General features: G+C 30.0%; 2 protein-coding genes across 6 annotated transcripts in view; one reads left to right on the top strand and one right to left on the bottom strand.

Moving 5' to 3' along the window:
- Positions 1 to 17,088, top strand: part of LOC118191626 (CCA tRNA nucleotidyltransferase 1, mitochondrial) — a 53,026-nt gene extending 35,938 nt beyond the window's left edge. For 4 of the 5 annotated variants that reach the window (XM_085823315.1, XM_085823316.1, XM_085823318.1 and 1 more), the window contains exons 6-8: positions 35 to 142; positions 10,679 to 10,791; positions 16,649 to 17,088. In XM_085823315.1, the coding sequence (XP_085679441.1) occupies positions 35 to 142; positions 10,679 to 10,791; positions 16,649 to 17,041 (614 nt within the window). In that variant the 3' untranslated portion in view covers positions 17,042 to 17,088. Of the gene's footprint in view, positions 1 to 34; positions 143 to 10,678; positions 10,792 to 15,864; positions 16,149 to 16,648 lie in introns of all 5 variants that reach the window. The other variant, XR_015042952.1, reaches the window with a different exon arrangement.
- Positions 17,089 to 20,045: 2,957 nt separating this feature from the next.
- Positions 20,046 to 20,628, bottom strand: Mocs2A (Molybdenum cofactor synthesis 2A). Its single transcript, XM_085823319.1, has one exon. The coding sequence runs from the start codon at positions 20,626 to 20,628 to the stop codon at positions 20,359 to 20,361; it is 270 nt and encodes an 89-aa protein (XP_085679445.1). The 3' UTR covers positions 20,046 to 20,358.
- Positions 20,629 to 20,701: the final 73 nt, after the last annotated feature.

Genomic DNA, 20,701 nt, shown 5'->3' with positions numbered 1-20,701 from the left:
CTCACTTTTTTTTATGTTCAAAATTCATTTTTAGAAATATCTGGAGAAAGATTATGGATGGAGTTGAAGAAAATTCTTGGTGGAAACTTTGCTAAAGAGCTTATTCTTCAAATGATTGATTTAGGAATAGGTCCTTTTATTGGTAATTTCCTGGCCATTTTATTGATAAATGAATCTGTTCATAACAATGTTTGTAATCATTATATAACATGATGAAGTTTCATTGATTTTGAAAGTACAATATATGTTAATATAACATATTTATATCTAATTAATCAATGCTATACTATTTTTGAATTGTTTCTGAAAAGAAGTATACAGTTTCAGTAGTTTATATTAAAAAAAAAAAAAAAAAAAAAAAGGATTTTTAAAAGTGCAGGGAAAGATATGATGAAACTTGAAAAGGTATGTATGTGTAGGTATGAAATTTTTTACACCATATATCATATGACTTGGCATACTGAATGGCCTGTTTATGTTTTAGAAATATATAAAAAGAAATGTTTTCTTGGGTTTTTTTTTAAGTAAATTTTGATTAAATTTCCAAAATTCATTTCCCAAACAAGAAATACTGCAGCTAGTATGCAAAATTTAAACATAAGAGCTGTTTACAAAAGTTCCAGCTGGCATTGAATATCTGAATAAATTCAAAGCTTCCTTCCAACAAATCCAAAGAAACCAATGATATGGCCAAGTCAACATCTGATTTTATAGTATACATTTTTAAAAATTGTGCAAAAGCGGTTAAAATTCATTATGTGTAAGTTGCTAACATTCAAGCACTTGACTAAGATGCATTAAAATAGGTTCGGTAAGACCTGGATTGCCAGCTAAAGGCTGTTTCCACTAAAGGGTTTACCCAAGCTAGCAAAGAGAGATGTCACAACAAGCACTGATTCAACAGAATAGAAAATTACTTTTTCACCACAGTAAAGCTGCAGTTTCTTATTTGAAAAAGCTCAACTTTGCATTGTAGACATTTGGAACTGACCAATCATGTAAGAAAAATTGATCATCATCATCAGTGTGTCAGGTTTTAACACACAAGATGGCTGACAATGTAAATAAAAGCTTCCTAAAAAGATAGGGATTGCCTCAGGAGGTGCTGAGAATAAATGTGAGGTTTTCGCTAAAGGAAATAGTTGTAGGTGTAAAAGGATAATGCAGTTATATGATGTAGAAAATTCAAAATAAAGAAAAACTTTGCAGTAGAAGTAAAGAACACTACGTAAAGGGAAAATTAACTTTCTATAAACAAGTGTAATGTTGAAAAATATGTAAAAGTGGCTCTTTGCCAAAATTTAATATTTTGAAATTAAATTTAAAATACTCAAATTAATTTAGATAATTTAATAGAAATTATCTAAATTAATTTCTATTAATTTAATAGAAAAGATGATATATATATACAGGGTCATTCTAAATTGTTTTTACAAATTAAGAGGGGTGATAGTACCCATCCAGACGAGCAATAATTACTGTAGCACATAGGGTTGCATTCCACTCTGAGAGGCAGAAAACAGGAAAGTAGAATGCATCGACAAAGAACAAGAAGACCAATCTCATAACACTATCAAGAATTAACTGTATGCAAATTTGCACTGAGAAGAAGCAGCATTTTGCTCTTAGTTGGTACTGGAGAAAGCCAATCAAGAGCATATGGTATCCTTAAAAACGGCACAACATCGTTGCTTCAAGTATTACCTAGATAACATGGTCTGAAACTTGGTGAATTCTGTGGCATGGTAGAAACATGGTGAAATCTATGGCGGAGTACACGTATAAGAAATTGGTGGATATTCGTTCACTTATGATGAAGCAAAATAGAATGGACGCGAAGCACGAAAATTGTACGAATACGGTTGTACGGTTTCCAACTCGTCAGATTCCAAGTCATCCAACCTTTTACAGTATTGATCAAAGACTGCGAGAAACCGGTTCTTTTGCCATCTCAAAAGGCAATGCAGGATGTTCGCTAAATGCACGATACTCAGAAATGGAAGAGCGAGTTTTGACTAGATTTGAAGCAGTTCCTTCCACAAGTATGCGAGCGGTGGCATATGAAATGTGTGTTTCTCAGCTAGTGGTATGGCGTATTTTACATGAGGAACGCATGCGCCCTTACCACATGCAAAAAGTGCAATTTTTGGACACAGATGATTATCCCTGTGGGGGCATACATTGTGCAGTGGATGCTTGGAATGAGGAATAATGATGCACGATTTCCTGCATTAATATGATTTAGTGATGAGGCGACATTTAGCAGAGAAGGCATTTTCAACGTTCACAATCAACACATTTGGTCTGACAAAAATCCCCAATGCACTACCCCTCATAAACACCACCAGAAATTTTCTGTGAATGTCTGGCAGGTATCCTAGGTGATTACCTGGTAGGCCCTTACATCATGCCAGACCATTTGGCACAGCATAGTATATTTTCTTGGAACAAGTGCTTCCTAATTTATTGCAGGCTGTTCTGCTCCCCATACAGAGAGACATGTGGTTTATGCACGATGGAGCCCCAGCACATTTGTCTGTCATGGTCCATAACCTTTTCAATGCCACATGTTCAACACAATGGATTAGATGAGGCGGACCTGTGACTTGGCATCCTCACTCACCAGACCTCAACCCACTGACTTCTTCTTCTTGGGGACACATGAAATCTTTAGTGTGCAAGACACCTGTGAACTCAGCTGAAGATCTTGTGGCGAGAATTGTTGTTGACGCAGATAAAATTATAGTGACACCGGGAGTTAACAAGAGGGTGTGCCAGTCATTCCTTCGCCGATGTCAACACATGGTCGGCATTTTGAGCACTGTCTGTGAGTTTTTCACCGAACAATAAATCTGATCGCCCAATTTCTGTCTCGTTCATTCGCTTTCTCAACACTGTTTAATTTATGGTGGTAATTCTAATATTCCTTTACTCTGCCTCTCAGAGTGGAATGTGATCCTATGTTCTATGGTAATTATAGCTCATCTGGATGGATAATATCACCCCTTTTAATTTGTAAAAACAATTTGGAATCACCCTGTATATATAAACCTCAGCAATGCTTGTAATTTATCTGCTGACAGCGACACCATTTTGTGGTATAACTAATTATACAGGGTTCGTATGGTCCTTAAAAGTCCTTAATTTTTTCAAAAATGATTTTTGGTCCTTAAAAGACCTTAATTTTGGCCAAAATTAATAAACGGTCCTTAATTTTGCTCATTTGACATTTCTTATCATTTCTAATGATTGCCATTCTATGAGTGAATTGCGATTTCTCGTGAATATGGAATTAAAATTGCACGGCTCTTAACCATTCTGTTGGCGGATTTGCATTGCAAATGATAAAAAAAAACAATTAGCTCCTCGAACGAAAGTATCGGTGTCTGATTGGCTATTCACCCAATCTTTCGAAACAGTTGTTATCCATAAATTTGGGCAGATTGTGATGAAAGCGTGAAGCTGGAAGTTCTTTAAGAGGCGAAAGTGATGATGAAGGTGCTCGAGAAAAAAAAATGGGGATTCTGAAAATATTTGCCAAAATTAGAGCAATTCCAACCTGGAACCTTTCCGACGCCAATAGGAACGAGATGCCTAAAAAGTGCATTTTCAATAAACTGTGGCTTCATCAAGCTGACTACAAAGACTGGATATTAATGGATGACAATCCTTATAAAGCTAAATGTGGTCTTTGTCTGAAACAAATTAAAATTTCTATAATGGGAGAATCAGCGCTGAAAATTCACATGAAAATTAAGTTTTGTTTTATCATTTCAATTTGTTTTTACACGGTTTTGCTTAGCTTAATTTCTGTGTTGGTTTCAATTAAGCCATAAATTAATTTGTATCACCTTCTACGGAGTTTTTTGTTGTTTGTTGAGTTTTTTACATTACTATTTGATGAGACTCTTAATCTGACAAATCAAAAGAAGCAACTAGATATTTATGTGAGGTTACTGGCATCACGAAAATAAGGTCAGAACTCAGTACCTTACTTCTGCATTTATAGGGCATGCAACAAGTGAAATTGTTTTATCCAAATTTTATGAATGTGTTGAAAAACTAGACTTGTCAAAACTCTTACAAATATCGATGGATGGTCCTGCAGTAAACTGGAAATTTTATGATTTATTGCAACAGGACTTGACAAAGGAATATAACATTCAATGCTTGACATTAGGGACATGTGGTTTACACATTCTTAACAATGCTTTCAAGCATAGGATGTCATCCACTGGCTGGGACATTCCATCATTCTTATCCTCCTTATATTGGATTTTTAAAGATTCTCCTGCAAGACGTGAAGATTTTTTAAGTATATCTGGCTTAAAAGAGCTACCTGTGAAGTTCTGCTTTTACCAATGGTTGCAAAATGTCCCAGCAGTTGACAGAGCCATTGAAATATGGTATGACTTGCTACTGTAAAGAATTTACAGTATGACTTGCTACTGTAAAGAAGTTTAAAAAAAATTCATCGAAATCCTTCTCAAATATTTTGGAGGCTACTAAAGATAAAACATTTCTTATAAAATTAAATTTTTTTCTCTCTCTGTCGAAAATATTATTGCCTTTCCTTGAATATTATCAAAGTGATAAACCACTTATTCCCTTTTTTGCTGAAGATATCTTAAAACTTGTAAATGATTGCCTTCAGCACTTTAAAATTTTGAAACTAGAATATTCAAAAATAACTAAAGCAGAAAATCTTTATAAATTTAATTTTAATGATCCAAATTGTTATAATGATAAAAGTAAAGTTTATTTGGGATTCATTGCTGAGCAGTTAATGAATGATAAATGCCACAAGAAGGACATTTCACAAGCTGAAAGTTTTCCATTGAAACAAGAAGGTCAACAATGTGTCTTAACAATAGTACAACACTTAATGTCTAAATGTCCAATAAATTATTCTCTTATTCGAAATGCATCTTGTATAGACCCGCGATTGATGGTTAAAAGTCCAGAAAAAGCCTAGAACAAAATAAAAATAGTTCTAACGGTATTAATGCAGAATAAACGTGTTTTACAAGATGATTGGGATGAAATTCTGCTGCAGTTTGGAGAGTTTCTAGACAAAGTAGTTAAGACAAATTTACATGAATTTTCTACTTTTGATCCTCAAAATCTTTCTCTTCACAGATTTCTCACTTCTTACTTTCATGATTTTCACTATTCAAAAGTATGGAAAATAGTGAAAATGATTCTTATCTTGTCACATGGGCAGGCCTCCGTGGAAAGGGGCTTCTCTGTAAATAAAGCAATTGAAATTGAAAATTTAAGTGGCTCATCATACATTTTTCAATGCACAGTATTTGATTACATAAAATTTTCTGGAGGTGTTCTTAATATCGAAATTAATAAAGAAATGAGATCAGCAGCAGCTTCTGCAAGGTCTAAATATATGCAGTATTTAGAAGAACAAAAATCTTTAACTAAATCTGAAAATTCAAAGAGGAAAAGAAATATCATTGAGGAAGAAATTGATTATATGAAGCAGAAGAAAAAATTTCTTCAAAGGGACATTAAAGATATTAATGAAGAAGTAGATGCTTTAGCAGATGAAGCTGAGACCAGCAGGAAGATTGATTTGTTTATCAAAGCAAATGAACTTAGAAGAATAGTTAAAGAAAAGGAAATAGACATAAATAAATTAGATGTTAAAATAGCTGAAAAGATTTCAGATTTAAAAAAAGCACAAATGTTTTGTATCTTTTATTGTACAGTTTATTACTCTAGTATCTTTCAAAAAACCAAGGAAATAAATTGTATGTTTACAAATCAGTTATTTTAATCTGCAAAATATTCTTACATTGTAATTATAATAGTAGTTGACTGTGTTTCAATAAATATCAAATAAGTTAAATAATAATCATGTAAATCTCTAAAATAGTGACTGTTATTAGTGTAAAATACACTTATACATGTTGTTAAAGAAATTATGTTCCTAATTTAATGTTATCTACTTCATAACTTGTAGGGAGTTAGTTTAATTTTCAAAATTGTTTTATGGTAAGTATTAAAGTGAATTTAATAATAGTGCATAATACACACTTCTGTTAGTTTCTTAAAGTGAAATTACAAGCATGAAGTTGGTAGTATGGATAATTGCTTTATTCTATTCGTTTTTTGTTTGCTGATAGGTCCTTAATTTTTTCTTTGATGGTCCTTAAAAGTCCTTAATTTCCATGTAAGGAAATGTGTACGAACCCTGATTATAGTGCATGTACACTGCACAAAAAAAGGGGGAGGGACAGTTTTATATTTCTCGTTTTACTGGGCCAATTGATGAAATTCAAAGTGCGTTTTTCATGTTTCGAAATCGCGAATTAGGATACATATTTGATTTATATATAGCATTATTCTAAAATAGGTATTTTGACACAAAATCTGACTTTTTCTGAAATAACATACCACGTTTTTCTCATATTTCGATTCTTTGCAAATATTAAATTTTGTGAAATTTGGTTCGAAATTTGCGGAGAAATTCAAAAATTTATCTCGGTGCAATTTTTTTAATTTGCGCCAAGAAACTTCTTAATATATAGCAACCAATTTTCCTTTCCCTTCCATTATGCCGGAGCGGAAAAATAGTCACATCGTTCCTATTTTCAAATAATTTTAGCAAAGTGTCTAAATCACATTTGATATTTTATCGCTTTCAACTATGCCAAATTTCAAAACGTGCCAATATATAAATTCATGTGTATCTTTGGAAATTTTGAATAAAAAACTGTAATTTTTTGCAGGTATGCTTATAAATATGTCTACTTTAAGATGAAGGTAAAACTTTTATAGATTTTAATTCAAAATGTTTTAAAAAAATTTATAAAAAAATATTTAAAAATACAAATTTTTAAAAGTAAATTATAAAAAAATGGGTGAATTTTATTCGGACTGAACCTGAATTTCAAAATGTGAAAGGAAGAATCAAATAAGTTTAATAAAAAAAAGAGATTAATAAATATATACCAAACTCAATTAACATTGAGGAAGTAATTTTTTAAAAATTACTCATGCGATTTTTACTAAACTTGATAGTTTGGCGTAATTTGAATCATAAAATTGAAATATGGAAAAAAATTGGTATGTTATTTCAGAAAAAGTCCGATTTAGTGTCAAAATACCCAAATGAGAGCAATGCTATATATAAATCTAATACATATCCTAAGTCATGCTTTTGAGACATGAAAAACGTAAGTTTAATTTTGTCAATAGGCCCAGTAGAGCAGGAGATATAGAATTTCCCCCTTTTGTTTTTCGTAGTTTACATATAAGAAGAAAAAAAAGCATTTTGAAGTGTTCAATTAAAATGCTGAATTATTTTCTTTTTTCATTATTGTTGGCTCTGCAGTTAATTACAAAACAGTTTGTGAAATGAATAACTGATATCACCCATTTTAATAGGAATTCAGTAAAGATTTTTTTTTAAATGAATCATGCACATGAAGACAATAAATCTTATTGTGGAATATAAAAATTTTAAGTAAACAATACATAAATGAATGAATATACTTTTAATTCTTTCGAATTTTTTGCTATGAATGTAATCTTAAATTGCAATCAAGAAAATTAGACATATGGAATTTAATTATTAAAGAATAAAAACACTGAGAATCAAACAAGTTCATAATTTGTGACAATTTTGTTGTATTATATAATAATTAAATCTGCAGTCAGCAGAATACATGACCCAAAGTTCGCAAAAACTTCTGAAACAAAATGTAAGCAAGAGAAAGTGGATGATCTCTATCTTGCTTATTGGCTCTTGAGAGGGGAGTTAAGTGTGAATAGGCTTATTGAAGTGTGTTGTGCAATTAATGGTAAACACATAGAATATTTAAAAGTGCTTATAATAAACTTATTCACATTGTATATATGTCAACAAAAAGCAATATATAGTATTTTACATTGCGCTTTTTCATATATTATTTAACTTGAATACTTCCATACATTCGTCAGTGATGACGCTATATTATTTATTATCCATGCTGTGAGACGTTAGCATTTCTAATACAACTTTTCTTTATGAAGAATATAATGTTTTGATGTAATCTTGTATAATCTGTAGGCCAGCTATTATGAATAATTTGATAGATATAAACATCTGTAACAATTTTTTTTTTTTTTACTATTGTTTTCATTTTGCAATTTTGCATTGGTTCACTATAAATGTTTTTTCACTTTCCAAAGTGTTGCCACCAAATGTTAGAGTCCTGCATTATATTTAGAAGGAATTAAATTATGAAAAATCAGCATAAAAATATGTATGTTTCTCGTATTGTGATAAAACAATGGTACCTAGAACCATTCAATTTTGAATAACATAATCCTCCACCGAATATGGGCATCTGGAAGCCCTAATTTGGAATTTGTTTTATTATTGATTTCATATTTTGTAACATTTTAGCGAATTTTTGATTAACAAACTGAAGGATTTCAAAGCGAACAATGGCAACACTCTACAGGGGGGGGGGAGAAAGCTTTTTATCTTCAGCGTGCTAGATTCTGTATCGGAAATTCTAAACATATGCTCAATTTAAAACTATTTTGTGATATTGCTCTTGAACTGAATTTTATTGTTTAAGTGCGAAGAACATGATATTTAATAAATAATAAAGGTAACAGACAAAATGTTAAAAAAACGCCCCTTTGGACGTAATTTAAAATCTGAATTTTTTTTTTTTTTTTTTTTTTTTTTTACAGGGATAGTACCTTTATATAATTTTTATATAATTTTAATGCCAGTTCCTCGTTTCATGTACCAGTCTGTTTTTTTAGAAAACCTGCAATGTAGCAAAGAGATGTTTATATATAAACATGGCTGAAAATATTAATCTCCAGCATATAGGTTGCTAAATAACATTTCTTATACAAAAACATATCTACATTTTTTTTCTTCCCCTATAGTAAAAATTTTATAAATATTTCTCGGAATTGATAATTATGAAAATGTTTCTAAATGGTCATTTATTACATAAAACTAAATAATTTCAATTAAATAAGAATTAAAATGGAATACTTAGTTATAAAGACAGATCATAATAATTAAAGTCATGCAGAAAGCCTAAAGTTTAAGATTAAATAGAATCTTCTCATCAGATATTGCTGAATTATAGCATCTAGATCAAGCCTCAGCAGCCTGTGTATCACCGAGTGACCTATTTCATAATTTCAAGTGATCCACTTGAGTTCCAAAAGTAAAGTATAATATATAAAAAATAAACTATAAAACATAAATAATAACATTTTTACAAAGTTACAGTAATGAGCATGCATTTTTAATTTTGTAAAATAAAAATCTATCTTACTTTTTTTGAAAAACAAAAACTGTAGCTTAACTTCAAAAAGAAATCAATGTGTGGCAGTGCCAATCCATAATTTCAACAATTGGTTTTGCCATTTTGTTCACATTCATTTCAACTTACAAGTACGAGCAAATATTTTCACACATAAAATTTACTTTCAGAACAGGAGCAGCTTAACTAACTATGAAAAATTCAGATGTATTTGTCTCAATTCAGATGTGTTTGTCTCAAGAGGACTAACTGTAAGCCAAACTTGACTCACTTGATATCACAAATTCATAATCCATTGATCTAGGAAAGCCATTTACATCATAGAGAAAAATAAAGTTCATTCAGTTATGTTTATTTTTATAATAATTTGAATTATACTTTTAAAATTTAAAGTGTACTGTAATTATTTTCTCAAAAAAAAATATATATATCTTATTATTCACCAGAAAAGACTGTTTTAAAATGAAAATGCCACTGGCACACAACATCTTAATACACATATTTTGGTTAATTTTGACTTAGTGCCCAAAAAGGTTTCCGATGCATGATCTAGATTATATTCTGATATGTGGACCATATTATTATAATTCTGAAAAAAAAAAAAAAAAAAAAGAGGCAGTTTGCTGTAAGTTTGTATTTATTTATCTCTAACAGAGTTTTATTTTATCTGATAGTTAATATTCTCTAACTCAGATTTTAAAGTTTGAAATAGGTCTCGGGAATACTAGCAGTTAATCAAATATGTGTGTGCCTAATGTAAAATCCTATCAAATATGTTCATTCATGATGATTTAAAAAAAATTCATCATTGAAAGAAGTATATTTTCTTTAGTATCATCCTAATCTTATTCCAAGTTCCATTGAAAAGAATTCATCTTATTTTTCAGAATTTTGCCAGTACGATATTCAGAGATTTTTCATTTATTGTATTCTTATCATTTTTGTTTTAATTAGAATTTTTTTAAAATTGTAGTTGGAATTTTTTTTTTTTTTTTTTTAAGCACCATGTCAAACTTTCACTCCAAAATGTTGATGTTAAAAAACAGTTCAGGAATGTTAATAGCTTTAGTCATAAAATTTCACCTCTTGCTTGATATGCACCTAGCTAAAAGTACTTAAATGGTAGAAATTATACGAAGACTAGTCACTCTGCATAATTCAAAGATAATAGTATATTGTTTATTTCAATATAATTTGAACTCCGTATAAGAAAATTTTGATTTAAAATATTGTATGGTTAAAATCTGCTATATCAAAATGCATCCTGTTTATATTCTTTGATTTTTTCCCCTTGAAATATTATTTCAGGAAAATAAATCTTAATGTTAGAAGATTCTATATTGGAATGACAAGGAGAATGTTTTATGTTTTAAATTCTACAGGTTTTCCTCAAAATCCAAATGTGCAAGAGTATGAAGACGTTGGCAACAGATCTCAAGCAATGAAGCCACATCCAATGACTAGATTAACAGCATTGCTTAAAACTGAGGAGGAGGTATTTTCTTCATAATTTATATATGTATTAATCTAATATTAAAAAGTTTTTACCTCTTTATATATATACACACATCTATATATAGTAAGAAATTTAGAACTAATATTTCACAAAGACCAGAAATTGAAATTCATAATTACTAAATTTCAAATAAGCATATAAATGCAACAATGTTGCATCTATATGTTTATTTGATTGTTGCTTGCATTTACACAATTATTTAATTGTTGATGCATTTGTGTAAATTATTTTTAATTGTCTTTCTAAAATATTAGTTCTAAATTTTTTACTTTGTCTTTAATGATAGTTTTTCTGCAGCTTAATGCACGAAAATAACTTTTTCTTAAATAAATTCTTTTGTTTTCAGAAGAATTGTTTTGTAATTATATATATAACAACAATTCACATTAATTTAAATAAATTGTTTAAAATTAAACTTAAAGAAAGGACTTATTAATGTTTAAATCGATTAAGAAATTTTTGTGTTATAAAACGTCCAAATAAATCCATTTTTTATGAATTTTGCTGTTTTTGTAAAGATGCTAAATATTGTGCCAGTCTGCCATCAAAACAAATTATCTTTAGTGAAAATTAGTGAAATCTTTGATTTGGTATCTTACAAATTTCACGGTGATTCATTTTTAAAAAACATTTTAATATTATCAGTAACATTATTATGATAATGTTAAAATAACAACATTATATCAAAATTTTGTTGTTTTAAGGCAAAATTCCATGAAAATATAAAACATGAGAAAATAGTCAAATTTAATATATATATTTGTTATGTTTTTTACTGTAAAATTTAAATAAATTATAAAGCTAAATTTTCAAATTTTGTTTTAGCAACTGCAAAAAAGAAGGGGGAAAACACCATTGCATGCGAGCCCCCCCCTACCCCCCGCTAAATGTAAATGCATCTGTCTCTCTATTTCTAAGATATATTTATTCGTATTTGTAGTCAGATATATGTCAGTTTTCTGTGCAAAACATACTTCCTTCTTTTACCCTCCCCCCTTCCGGGGAAAAAATTCTATTTCATGGATATATGCAAAGTTTCACATGCAATTGTGCCCCAAACTGTGATGCTGCATTGTCGTGCAGTGAGTGAGGCACTCCACAATTGCTGTTGGATTGGACCTGTCCTCACATCGACACCACACTCGTATGCAGCGACTACTGAGGCATTGACTGAGGGCTTTGCTCATTTTTCATGTCTCTTGCTGCTAAAAAAAAACTAATGTCTCTACAAACCTTCCATTCATCAGAATAGTAATAAAGTCATTAAGCATAGTGGGAGGGGCGAAAAAGGAATTTAAAAAAAAAAGATTATTTTTACAAAATGTCTCAAAATTTCTTGAGACAGTATAAGTAGTTATATAACTCAAATAATTAAATATTTGACCCCTCTTAATTTTATCAATATTTCTGTATAGAAATAGAACAGAAATAGAACATAATTAAATATCGATAATGAGTATCAGAGATAGTGGAGCATATCAAATGAGCATCACAATATTTTCAAAAGCAGCCACTTTGACAAATGAACAGAATTGTCGGGAATCAGTTATGAATGTCACTTACATGTTTCATAATACCAAGAATGTTATAAAAATAACGGTTATGCTATATCAACAACTTACCGATCTTTCCAAAGTGTTTAAAAATAGAGCTGTTCCAAAAATTGTATTCAGTTCACTCACTGTGTTTGTCGCTATAATCAAAAGATCGTCGTCGATTTTTTAACTACTTCTTGATAAGCTATTGAGTTCAAATTTTGTACACACACCGTTTATGGATGATAATACAGCTGCTAAAGCGAGTTTTATAAAATTCGATTTAGAGTTTTTTAAATTTAATGTTGACAAAATTGTTTGCACATATTTCCATTTAAAGAATAAACTAAAAATCTCAAAATTTTTGTTTGCATTTTACAGAGCGTAAAATAGCTTTCGAAATAAAATTTGCATGAAATTTTTAACATAATTTTTAATTTTAAGGCGAATTTTGTTTTAAATTTATATATCTTTTCAATTATTTGAGGTAAGAGGATACCTGGAAATAAGACTTAAGCAAAAGAAGAAAAATAATTTATCGTGTAGATTAATGGGAATAAGAGATTACTTAATAGCCTCTTTGCAAAATTCCTGTGTAGTTTTATAACAAGAATAATAGGTTCTTAAATTACAAAATCAAATATTCGAATCGCATTGTCAGAAGTATAAGATTTATAAATTTATCAAGAGAGCCTCATGTTTTTATTATTCGCGATATAAATTTGTAGAAGAATTTTTAAAAAGAATTATTTAATCCTGCTTTCCCATTAAATTACATGATACATTATTTTTAGCCCAAAGGTCGTTAGCCCAGAAGGTCTATTAACTTCGTTTTGGCATTTTGCATTGAAAACTATGTCAGTTCACTTTTCAAACTGTTGCTACCAAATATTACAGCTCTCTGTTATATTTAAAGAAATTAAATAATGAATAATCTGCATTAATGTATGTATGTTTCTCGCATTGTGATAAAACAATGGTACGTAGAGCCATCAAATTTTGAATAATGTACGTTTCCACTCGAATATGGGCATCTCCAAGCCCAGATTTGGAATTTGTTTTATTATCTATTTTATATTTTGTAAAACTTCAGTGAATTTTTGATTAAGAAACTCAACGATTTCAAAACGAGCAAAGGCAACACTGTACGAAAATAAAATAAAAATTATCTTCAACGGGCGAGACTGTGTATCGGAAATTCTAAAGATATGCTCATTTAAAAATTATATTGTGATATTGCTGTTAAACTGAAATTTTATGTTTTAAGTGCGAAGAACATGATATTTAAAAATAAAGGATTTTAACATTTAAAAAAACACAAAACATTTAAAAAATGCCTCTTTGGGCATAATGTAAATTCTAAAAGATTTTCATTTTCAGATTTTTATGTTTGCATTTATTATTTTTATTTTTCTCGTTTTAATTAATTAATGCTTTTATAGGTAAACTTTCATTTTGTAAAAACTTCTATTTTTTATTCAATAACTGCTCTAAAACGGAAATTCTTAATTCCTATTATATATACATTCACTCTGTAACTCGTAATAAATTTGTTTCTTCAGAGTCAGTGTAAGGCCTTTATCTCAAAACATCAAGAAGATTTCTCCCTGTGCTAATGACAGCCATTACCCATTGTCATCAGTTTTGCGTGGACCCTTGTCCCCTTAGGCATTGGGGGTTGGAAGATGTACAAAAATATGGGCTAATCATTTTTGGCCTATCTTTTCGCTATTATAAAAACATGGGACGATCCGTTTTCGAGGATATATTTAAACTAACAATATTCCGTAATGAACCGTCAAGAGGCCTGCATAAAAGAATGAGAAAATACGGGTAAAACCATTAAAGGGTTTAACTTATTTTGCGACATTGCTATTGAAATGAATTTTATGGTTTAAGTGCAAAGAACATGATATTTAATAAATAAAGGTAACACACAAAACGTTAAAAAAACACCCCTTTGGACATAATTTAAAATCTGAAACCTTTTAGATTTTATTTATTTTAACCTTTTTTTCAGTCTAAACTTACATTTAAAAAAAAATTATATTCAGTGTGAAAAGTAAAATACAAAAAGTTTGACTCTCATGTTATAAAGCTGACCAAGATATTTCATTTTAAAAGTGAAGACCATATTAAAAGCTGGTATGCAAACTAAAAAGCAAAATGTTTGCATTTGTACATAACTAAAAAATAACTAACTACTTTAAATAATGATTCTAAAGTAGTTCATTATTTTTTTATTTCTTACAAACTTAAAAGTTATTGATGTAAAAGTTCTTTCAGCATAACGTTGGTAATGAAATTATAAATAAAAGAATCTTACACATTAGTAGTTATATCATTGAATGGCATTTAAAGAGGAAAAATTTTAACCTTAAATTATTCTAATTCATTTCTTAATTATGCCGAGGCAAGTTGGAAGTGACATCAAATATCCCAAATTTTAAAATTAAATAACGTGGTCATTTTTTGCCATATGGAAAACAAACATTTTGTATGTGATTTATTTATTTTTTAACATATATTAAATTTTTCCTAAATGTAACTACACTGGTTATCATAAATTAAGGAAAAATCACAAAAATAGCAATAACTCCCTCAAAAATAAGCCAAACCGTGTAAAATTCGAATATGTTGCCAAGTAAGAGTAGCTGAGTAAAACTCCAATATACAAATTAGTGGCGCTGCACTCGGAATACGTCATCTGCAAGGAGCATAAAAGTCAATGTTTGAGAGCAAGCCCACATATTTCACTGTGATAGTGACATCAGAAATCTGACATAGCCAATTCGTAACAATAATCTCCAGGCATTGTTTGCCTGCAGAACTACGATAGAAAGCCATTGGGAGACTAGAGGCAGGACAAAGTCAAACAGAAGTGGCTAGATGGCTAAATGTGAGTCCTTCTGTGGTTTATAGACTTTGGAGGCAATTTCAAATCACAAATTCGGTACCTAGGAGGTTCAGCCAAGGACGGCCAACTGCTACGACGAGCGCCGATGACCTATATTTGACATTATGTGCACTCAGGAATAAAACCGTTACTCTGATTCTTCTTAGATCCTCCCTTGCTGCAGCCACCAGAAGGTTGGTGTCAACGTCAACTGTGCATAGTAGGCTTCACGAAGGTGGTCCGTATGCGAGGCGAACAACCATTTGCGTGCCGCTCAAGTCAGGCCATAGAAGGGACCGTTTGCAGTGGGCACGATAACATGTCCACTGGACACCTGAGCAATGGAGGGCTATTCTCTTTACGGATGAGTCCAGGTTTAGTCTAGAACACGATAGTAGGCGTTATTTGATATGGAGAGAACCTGGAACCCGTTATCATCTGTGAAAGAGATGCATACGGAAGAGGCAGTGTGTGTTTGGGGGTGGCATCTCTTTGGGTTAACGCACAGACCTCTATGTTTTTCCAAGGGGAACCATGAATGCTCATGTTTATAGAGTTGACATCCTTGATGCTTATGTGTGCCCATATGCCGGGGCAATAAGTGATGCTTTCCTGTTACAGGACGACAAATGCAAGACCACACAGGGCTCGCATCGTATATGATTATCTTCAACAGGAAACAATTATGCGCATGGAGTGGCCAGCTCGATCCCTGGACTTGAATCCTATCGAGCACATTTGGGATGCTTTAGGGAGACATCTAGCTGCTCGCAATCTGCCCCCTTAGACCCTTGCCACACTTGCAACTGCTTTGCAAAAGTAATGGCTCTTGCTTCCTATGGAACTGATAGACCGCATAATTGAAAGCATCACACATCACTGAATGTGCTGTATTGCTTCTGGAGGCAAGTATATTCTATATTGAAGGTACTTTTACTATAGCAAACTGACATCTTCGATTTGTTCATTTTATACATGTGCTAATTTCTATACTACCATAATTGTCTGGTAATTTCTTTTTATGTTATTTGATACCTTACTATGTGTTGTATATTGTGGGTAAGTTTCATAAAATTCTACATGTAACTTTTTCAGTAATCGTGAGTTTTGTGATTTTTCTTTAATTTATGATAACCAGTGTATAAGGACTGGAGAACAATATAATTTATTTTTAATTTTTATAAAATTGAATATTTAAAATTTTAAAATGTGTTAACATAAATATTTGCATCATTTAAAACATCTTTGTTATTGGAAGTATATATCTATAAGCAACAGTTGTGAAAATAAAGGTTGGACAAGGACTTTTGTGGACACAATATATATATACATACATGTTTTTATATTCAAGTTTTATGTCTAGTTTCATAATATGTGCATAAAATTCTTTCTTTCCCTTCCATAGGTTTTAGCGCTGCATTCTCGCTTGAAATTTTCTACATATGATAAAGAATTGTCATTATTCATAATAAGGAATAGAGACAGAAGTGACACAACTATTAAACCATTTCTTGAAATGATAATAAATACAAAACATAAAACTAGTGATGTTCATGAACGGAGTTGTGAAGTTTTGAAATATCGTGGAGATGTCTGTCTATGGAAAGAACTGAATGATTTGAAAATACCTAAATTTCCTCTTAGTGGACACATTTTGATGGAGAGAGGCTACGCAGCTGGTCCAGAGTTGAGAAAAGTAATGCAAACATTAAAGACTGTGTGGTTAGAAAGTAATTTTAAAATGACTAAAGAAGAACTTCTTGACTATTTAGATAAAAATCAACAAGATGAATTATAATTGTATAAAAGAAGTATTCAATAATAAAATTATAAAAAATGTATAAAGGTATATATTTATTCATGTGTACATAATCATACATCATTATTTTGTTTCTATTTCATTCCTGCAAATTATACTTTTGTACTTATGAAACTATATAAATACAAGTAAAATATTTTAATCAACAAAAGTGTACTATATATGCAAATATAAAACATTATATTAAATTATATGGAGAGTATTTGTGAAAGATTTTATTACCTTAATTAGGTATGCATTTCAAAGTCTAGAATTTCTCAAAGTACAGAAGTTTATAACAGTTACAGCATATTCACAGTAAGAGAGTAATTGGGAAAAAAAAGAAGCTTTTTATTGGTAAACTTTGACAGAAAAATAATACTTTATTTTTAAATTTAAACTTTATCATTTATTTAAAAAAAAAATTTTAATTTGAATATTTCCAAAAATTGCAAAAATAATTTGAATTGTAATCCATGAAATTTTGTATATCATCTTTTAAAATAAATATTAGAAGTTTTTATAATAATTTCAGATAACATATATAAATTTAAACAAAAATATATGTAAAAATTAAGAAAATTTAAGTAAAAGGATATTATCAAATATAACTTACATTCAGTTAACATTACAGAACTAAAATTTTGAATGCCATTAAAAAAAAATTAAATGAGACTTTCCACTTTTCATAACTTTAATTCATAATTTCATAACTTTAATTAATAATATTCATAATTGAAATATGGGAAAAATATATTATTTCACTTGAAAAAAGTTTGATTTTATGTCAAATACATGCTATTTATCATAATTCTATATATCAATTTAACATATAGCCTAAATTGTACATTCAAAGACATGGAAAATGCAGGTTGAAGACGTTCACTGAACTAGAATGGGAGATATAAAACAATGTTTTTCCCTCCTTGCCTTACTGTACCTTCTAGTTAGATTTTTTTTTTTTTTTTTTTTTTTTTTTTTTTTTTTTCAGAATAAAGAATAGTTGCCGTATTGATAGCAAAGTATTCTGAATTTTGGGGGGTAACAAAAACTCTTAATTTTTTACATGATATTTACAGAGCAGAATTTCAAATTAGTAAGTTGAATATGCACTTTTATAAAATTTGCAAAGCTATTTAAGAACAAATATACTTAGATCATTTTCAGTGGTTTAATAAAAATTCAGCACTTTAGAAAGAAAATACTAAATAAAATTGCTGATTTTCATGTTTAATCATTCTGTATTAGATAACATAGCACTTATTACAAAATTTATAGCTGAACATATGAAAAATTAACTATCCATAACTTCAGATTTTCACATAATAAAATTACATTGCACGCTAATGAATTACAAATTAGAATTCAATCTTGTACATAGTTTAAACACTTAAGTGGAAAGGTTCTCTATTTCCATAAAACCTTCTACTTTATTTTAAGAAATTATATAACTAGATGAGTCTAATGAGAGAGAGCTCTTATGTGCTTTGCCAAATTAACTAAACAAACAAGATCTGTTTGATGAAATAAAGCATATGATTGGTATTAACATATTTTTTAATTATTTCAACAAAGAATTAAAACATGTTAATGTTGAGGAATAAAAACTTCTGGCCAAAAAATATCATTTAAAATGAGAAATATCATTGAAATTTATTTCTTCAAAATGTAAGGAAGCTGTGGATTGAAGGCTGTTTTTGCCTCTTCCAAAGAAAAGTGTTCTGCAATAAAAAAAAAATGCTGTGGAATGCATGATATTATGATTTCTATGAGCAAAATGAGGCACATTATTAATTGGAATGGGAATATCCATTAATCATTATTTTTATAGGAAAGGAAGACTCAAAATTATTATCAGAAAAAGATGTATCCTGTTTGTAAAGTGAAATCTCAGGTAGAAAATCCATTAATGCTGAAAGCAACTAGGGAGTCTTTCAATACACCTGTAGCGACAGTAAACAAATACTTGCAGCTTAAAAAAAATTGAATGTTCAGGAAGCATATGGTTGAATACAGAAAAAGTTAAACAGCTCTGTATGAATACAGTTTACAGTTTAGTTGGAGATAAATGGACAGTTCTAAAAATACTTTAATATTCTTTCAATAATCTTTTTATTATCTCTGATATTCTTTATATACAGTTTTTTTTTTATTTTATTTTTTTTTTTACTGACATCACTCACAGCCATCTGTGACTCAATCTATCAGCTGGTATGCCACTAAATTTGGTAAAGATTCCATGAAAAGATTAGTTCCAGAAAGTTGCCATTAGGGGGAAATTTGGCACTGTTCTAGTCTACACAATTGAAAACTTGCATGAAACGTAAGTAAAATTTTAAAATGCAAATGCCCAATTGCATAAATGACAGCAACATCAGTAATTCAGTCTATAAAGGGGGAAAAAATGAAGAATATTTCAAATGTTAGCTGGTTCAATACGCTTCAGCACATGTTACTTGTGAAATGTTACTGTTTACATGTGTTGTTTTATCTTTATCAATAAAACACAACTGCCACTTTTTGTGAGTTTAGAAGTGATAACAACCTTAGTAAAGGCCCTTTATCAATTTATACATAGAAAAGCATAATACAGAAGTTAGAAATAGTATTCTTAGCAGATCGGCCTGGCAGAGGGCAGAAATAGGTGTCATAATGCAGTTACTAATATGAATGCAATTGTTAATGCCACCTACAAGACCATTATTGGTAGTAGCAGTGCCCGAGAAATTGCACTACAGTGTGATTTGAATCTTTCAACGATATGGCATATCTTTCACAAATTAGCATTATTAACAATGACAATGCAGAATTTATTACTGCACTCCAGTTAATTTACAGCTGGTTGAGCGAATTGCTGTTAAATGGGGAAAGAAGACCTGGATATGGCCAACAAAATGGTAATAGATTAGAAGTTTGTACTCACAGCATTCAAAATAGGGCTTACAGGAAAAAAAAAAAAAAAAAACGGAGGACCTAATAAAATAGAAGAAATCAACAAAAGCCATTTTTATGAAGCAAGTAGAATACTGGTTGTTTATTACATAAAGAGGCATTAATTCTACAGAAATGTTAGATGCAACTTTGGCAGAATCTCTACCAGCTTTCACAATCAATGGAATAATATCATTAACACTATTTTTTTAAAATCATGAATGAAACTAAATTAATGGCACATTTAATTACAAAATATTAATATTTAATTGAAGTAACAACCAGTTTGACAAAATGTTAATATTTAATTGCAGTAATGACCAGTTTGGAAGAATTTTCTTTCAACTTGGTCATTTTTACAATTAAAAATTGCTTGAATTGCTGGTTCATCCTCCACTTAAAGGTGGAATTATTGCAATATGATCACCTTCTTTTAAATAAAATGTCTCTAAATTATCAACATATTCTTCATTTACAGCTAAAATTAGACTTTTGGACACAGAGTCTAAATTTCTGCATACTTTTTTAATTTCTTTCATTAGAGTTTCTCCAGTAAATGGTCCTTTAGAACATTTCATTTCCATTTGAGATATCCCCATAATTTCACGTGCTTTGGCAAAAAATAAGATTTTAACACTGACCAGCTCTTCTGTCATCTTCAAATACTGAAATGAAAGCAAAACACTATCAGTATTCTCAATACTAATAATTTTTAAAAAATTCATTAGT

This window comes from Stegodyphus dumicola, chromosome 9, assembly GCF_044657685.1.
Source record: "Stegodyphus dumicola isolate Sdum_Otavi_A_Nest chromosome 9, ASM4465768v1".
NCBI classification, from domain to species: Eukaryota; Metazoa; Arthropoda; class Arachnida; order Araneae; family Eresidae; genus Stegodyphus; species Stegodyphus dumicola.
This window is presented reverse-complemented; position numbering and strand designations above follow the sequence as displayed.

What these genes read in the sequence shown, in the direction of transcription:
- Mocs2A (XM_085823319.1), bottom strand. Translation starts at nt 20,628, where the DNA reads ATGACAGAAGAGCTGGTCAGTGTTAAAATCTTATTTTTTGCCAAAGCA.